This window comes from Arachis ipaensis, chromosome B06 (assembly GCF_000816755.2).
Source record: "Arachis ipaensis cultivar K30076 chromosome B06, Araip1.1, whole genome shotgun sequence".
NCBI classification, from domain to species: Eukaryota; Viridiplantae; Streptophyta; class Magnoliopsida; order Fabales; family Fabaceae; genus Arachis; species Arachis ipaensis.
In genome coordinates this window covers 113,601,539-113,606,962 of record NC_029790.2, presented here as the reverse complement: position 1 = coordinate 113,606,962, position 5,424 = coordinate 113,601,539, and the positions used below count along the sequence as shown (strand labels likewise).

The 5,424-nt window shown below is 31.3% G+C and overlaps 1 protein-coding gene across 1 annotated transcript; it reads left to right on the top strand.

Annotated features, from left to right (window-relative positions):
* On the top strand, positions 356-3,528 carry LOC107604922 (aquaporin SIP1-2). The gene is made up of 3 exons (XM_016306639.2): positions 356-1,029; positions 1,456-1,728; positions 3,217-3,528. Exons 1-3 carry the CDS (start codon positions 715-717, stop codon positions 3,376-3,378), a joined length of 750 nt encoding a protein of 249 aa, XP_016162125.1. The 5' UTR covers positions 356-714; the 3' UTR covers positions 3,379-3,528.

Below are 5,424 nucleotides of genomic sequence, written 5' to 3'. Positions count from 1 at the left end.
AAAATTGATATTTTTGTTTTTATTTTTTTTCTCTCTAATAATTTGTTCTTAGAAAAAAAACATAAAATATGAAAGAAAAATAGACAAAAAAAAATGCAAAATAAGAAAGAAAATTCAGAAATGCATAATATTTAAAATTTGATTAAAAATTACTGTATTTTCATAAAGAGTCATAGATTTTTTCCCTAAGATATCCAAAAAATTTTCTGAATTGATTTTCATACAATTTCTATATTTATGTTATTTAAAAAAGAAAATAATTTTAAAAAATGAGTTTTAAGGGATTAAGTAAACTTAATAAAGAAAAAGAAGAAGTAATAAGTAATAACGTAGTAGCTAAAGATCCTCCTAATGTAGGCATGTGCGCTAGCGCTTATCCCCTTTTTCTCTCTACCCTCCCAATATTTGCCGGTTGATGTGTTAGGTGAATCACTTCACTCTCATTATCTTCTTCTTCATTCTCAAATATCAAACCACGAAAGATCCATGCTCCTTTCTTAATCCCAATTCGATTCACACAAAGATACTCACTCTTTCTCTCTCTCCGTGCTTGCATCCATTTATCGTTCTCATCAGTGGTTCCAATCACAGAGAGGGACATCTAGTGAGTGAGTGAAAACCCAACCAAGTCAAACATAAAAAAGGAACAACCTTTGCAGGTTTTTTTCTTTCGATTTCGGAGATCCAAAGGAATAGAAAAAGGGTGAACAAAACATGGTTCGTGCTATAAAGGCTGCAATTGGTGATGGGGTGTTGACTTTCATGTGGGTGTTCTGTTCCTCCATGTTGGGGATAGCTTCAAGCTCCATAACAAGATTTCTTGACATTCAGCACCTCCATTACAATGGCTTCCCTTACCCTTCATTCCTTGTCACAACTTTCCTTGTTTTCGTACTTGTCTTTGTGTTCACCATCATTGGCAATGCCTTGGGTGGTGCCAGCTTCAATCCCACTGGCACTGCTGCGTTCTATGCTATTGGTCTCGGCTCTGACTCACTCTTCTCCATGGCTCTGCGCTTCCCTGCCCAGGTTTTCCTTTTATTTTCTCGCCAAAAGGGTCTTTTTCTTTTCTTTTCTTTTCTGGGGTTGTTGCTATCTGATGCTTTTTTAAATTAGCTTTTTTCTTATTTTTTGCTCTCTTTTGCTTTTTTGCCTTTGTGGGGTTCCCTTTTTGTGTTCGCTTTTCTAAAGTTTGATTTTTTTTTTTTCCTTTTAGTTTCTTTGTTGTGTTTATGTCTCTGAAGTTTGAATGCTTTATGGGTGCAAATTTTTGACGGATCAATGTGAATTAAGGAGTGCATGAAGTTTGATCCATGTTTATTGAGCTCCTTTTTGCCTTTGAATATATTGGTGTGAGTTTTTCAATGGAGCAAGGTGAATTAACCAATGAGTGTTGGATGAATGTTTTTGACTTGTGAGCTTTGAATTGGTGCGTCCATGTTGAATTTTCCACAGGCTCTTGGTGCTGCTGGTGGAGCTTTGGCAATTATGGAGATAATTCCTTCGAAATACAAACACATGATGGGAGGCCCTTCATTGAAAGTGGATCTGCACACCGGTGCTGTTGTTGAGGGAGTGTTGACTTTTGTGATCACTTTTGCTGTGCTCTACATAATCCTCAAGGGCCCTCGTAGTGACTTGCTCAAGACTTGGTTGCTCGCCATGTCGACCGTCGCACTAGTCATGGTTGGATCGGCTTACACCGGTCCATCCATGAATCCTGCCAATGTGAGTGAGTTACCTTTTGTTTTTGCTGCGTTTATTGTTGTCTTTTCTCTTTCGTGTATGAATTTTGTATAACTTGCATCAATTTACTGAGCTATGTATCATGTTACCCCCGGGAACGGATCATGTAAACTGGAAATTTTACTAGATCACATCAAGTGTGAATTTCTGTAGTTAATTAATAAGGTTGGCTCTAACATGGATCACACAAAATTATCCAATCAATTGTTGAAATCATCGCTTGATATGGTCAACTGTATTTTTTTTTTTTTCAATTGAGAAGGATCCACTCCCCTGCTGAATTATCATTATTTCTTTTTTCGTATTTTTCATTTCAGTAGTTTTCTGATCTGCACTTAAAAGTTTGAAACTTCTTAGACTTAACTTTTTTTAATACCTCTGTAAGGATTTCTTGTTCTTATGAGCATTCTGTAATCGAATTCTTACCTTTTGCTTGCAAATGTTTCCCATTCATTTTTGTCTTTTGTGTGAAATAGTCAACAACCTTACATATACAAATGATCAATTTTCATGAATGAAAACTAAAATGTCATTGAGGTCATAAAATCAATTACATATGAACTTCCTTTTTGCTTTCTACATGACATGATTATCTATTTCTCACCATCCTTGGATCAAGACAAAATTCAATGTTATATCTTATATTTTGGTTAAAATTTGTCTTGTAACGATTTATTGTTGGGTTTGGTGCCTTATCCACTCATACATGTTGGACATTCTGCATTGACCAACACGACGGTGTATCTGTATGTATTCAATTTAATATGCATAACTTTATAAAACCATCGTATATTTTATATAGAGCATTTTGTTCATAATATCTTCAAATCATATTTAATGCTTGTTTGGCGCAATCATTCCTTGAAAAAAAGAATCAAGGTGATATTGGTTGTTTGTTTAAAGGGCGGCCTCGTGTACGAGGCTTCCACTTAGTGGGATAAGGCTTTGTTGTTGTTGTATTTCCATCACTTTATTTCTTGCGTGATAGCAATATATGTTCAGTTGTAAAACACCAACTGATCACAAAGCTAATTAAATTTGTTGTGGACGATGAGCGATCTTACAAGGGAAGACAATGAAGTTATTTGGTAGGAATGTCTTAAATATAAAGTTAGCGACGTAGTGGAAATATTAATCGGAATGTTAACGCTAGGTGCATCACTGAAATGTTAAGTTGACCGTAACTTAATATGTAATCCCAACCTTTCTGGCACAAGAAAGGTTTTTTTTTTTTGGTGACCGCACAAGAAAGGTTTGATATGTACAACATCGCCCTTGGATTTACGTTTCAGGTTGTGTTTGGTTAGGAGGTAAATGTCAGGGTAGAATTTTATTTGCAAATTACTTTGCAGAGTTTTCTTTTTCGTCGTTTCTCCGTTGACGACTGTTATTCTGTTAATGTTGGCTTTACCAGAGTCGGATGTATAAGAACCTAAATTTTGATTCTGATCTTTTCTAATGTCGTCGCAGGCGTTTGGTTGGGCATACCTAAATAACTGGCACAACACATGGGATCAATTCTATGTATACTGGATCTGCCCCTTCGTCGGAGCAATATTTGCCGCATGGTTTTTCCGCGCCATCTTCCCCCCACCAGAAGCTACACAGGAGAAGAAACAGAAGAAAGCATGAAAATGCTTCTGTAATTATATTTGGTTATTCATGCCAAACCTTTAAGATCAATGCTAGTGCATTAAGGACTACTTTTATAATTTTTTTTTCTTTTGTAAGGTACAGGTTTGATTCATATTAAATAATTTGGTTTAGATTGTTTCTTGGGAATTTTATTTTTAATTTTAACAAATGTTCTCTTTATTATTATTGATAGTGGCAGGGCTGGGTTAGGTTGATTCTCAAGAGTAAATGGTACTTGCAAGTTAAGGTGTCTAATAAGAAAAATAATAATGTGGGTTGTTAACTTGTTATGGATCACAATTCAAATGATTAATATTGAATATTGAGCTTGGTTTGCTCATGAATCAAAACTCAAGTACTCAACGGCTCAACCTACTCTAAATTTACAAACAAGGGGGTGTCTGTGATTTGGTTTATAGATTAGCTTGATTTAATTTTTAAATTCTATTCAATTTGATTCAAAATTTAATTTGAAGTTTAGTTAGATCAATTTATTCGATTTTTAACATATAAAATTATAAATTTGCGACATTAGAATATAAAATAATTTTAATCAGAAATTATATTTTTATGATGTTTTACTGTTTGGATCTGATCCAATATGTGTACTTTGTTAAGAATGAAATTTAATCCAATCCAATCTAATTAAAATATGATTCATATTTTACTAAAGGTATTTAAATTCAATTTAGTCTAATCAAAATTGCAATGAAATTTAAACCCTCGTAATGCCATTTGAATTAACGATTTGTATAAACTCTTTGCATAATAGTTCTTCTTCTCATATCATTTCAAATCAAATTTTAAAACACACAATTAGATGACCTTATCTTATCTCAAATCCCATCAAATGACTCTAGAATCAAATTAAAAACTTGAAAAGTGTAGTCATTTTAAACTTTTAACTAACAAAACATATCTAACCAACAATATCTTTTTTAATTAACCAATTTTGTGACGAATAGATAAATAAAAATCAAAAGTCTAATAAACAAGTTATAAAAAATGTTATTTATGTACTAAAGTTAACTGTCATTATTTGTATATAAATATATATGTTGTTTAACTCATTTTTAATATGTATTTTATATTTCAACATTTATTTTATACAAGATTGCGAGAACCAAATTGGTCAATGAACCAATAGAATGACTAATTCAATGGTCCAATTGAAGTNNNNTCATGTTCTATCGCCAAAAAAATAATAAATAATAAATAAATTTTAACTAAACAAAAATATTACTCATCACAAATTATAGTTATTATTAAGTGTTTTAAATTACATTTAAGTCAACAATGATACAAACTATTAGATTTTGAATATACCTTAAAAGATTTGCAGAACTCTAATTTTATACTAATAACTAATTTTGATGATTAATTTAATAAACACCTAACATGATTGAACATTATACATATCATCTTCTTAAAATGAAACCAGTATTATAAAAGTCGAATACTAAATATGAAGGTTAATCCAATCCAATCTATTCAAAATATGACTTTATTAAAGGTATTCAAGTTCAGTTTAATCTATTCAAAATTGTTAAATGACCAATTCAAAAGATAAAAACAAGCAGCCGCAGATTATCCTATCCTATAATATAAGATTTTATTGTTAAACCGACACTTTCAGTAGTTTTTATTAACCTTAAATTTAAACACCCGTAATGCTATTTGAATTAATAACTTGTATACAAACACTCTTTTTAATCTCTGTTCATCTTTATGCATTTCAAATTAAATATTTGAACATACAATTGGTCAATTAGATAACCTTATCTTATCTTAAATCTCATCAAATGACTTTAAAATCAAATTAAAGATTTATTAAGTGTAATAATTTTAACTAACAAATCATATGTAACTAACAATATCTTTTTTAACTAACCAATTTCTTGACGATTAGGTAACTAGAAATAAAAATCTACTCAAAAGCATTATATCATCTTAAAACTAGTATCATAAAAATTGGATACAAAGATTTATTATTATGTAAACAATTTGAATCAAAAGATAAAAAATTATATCTCTTCTACAAGA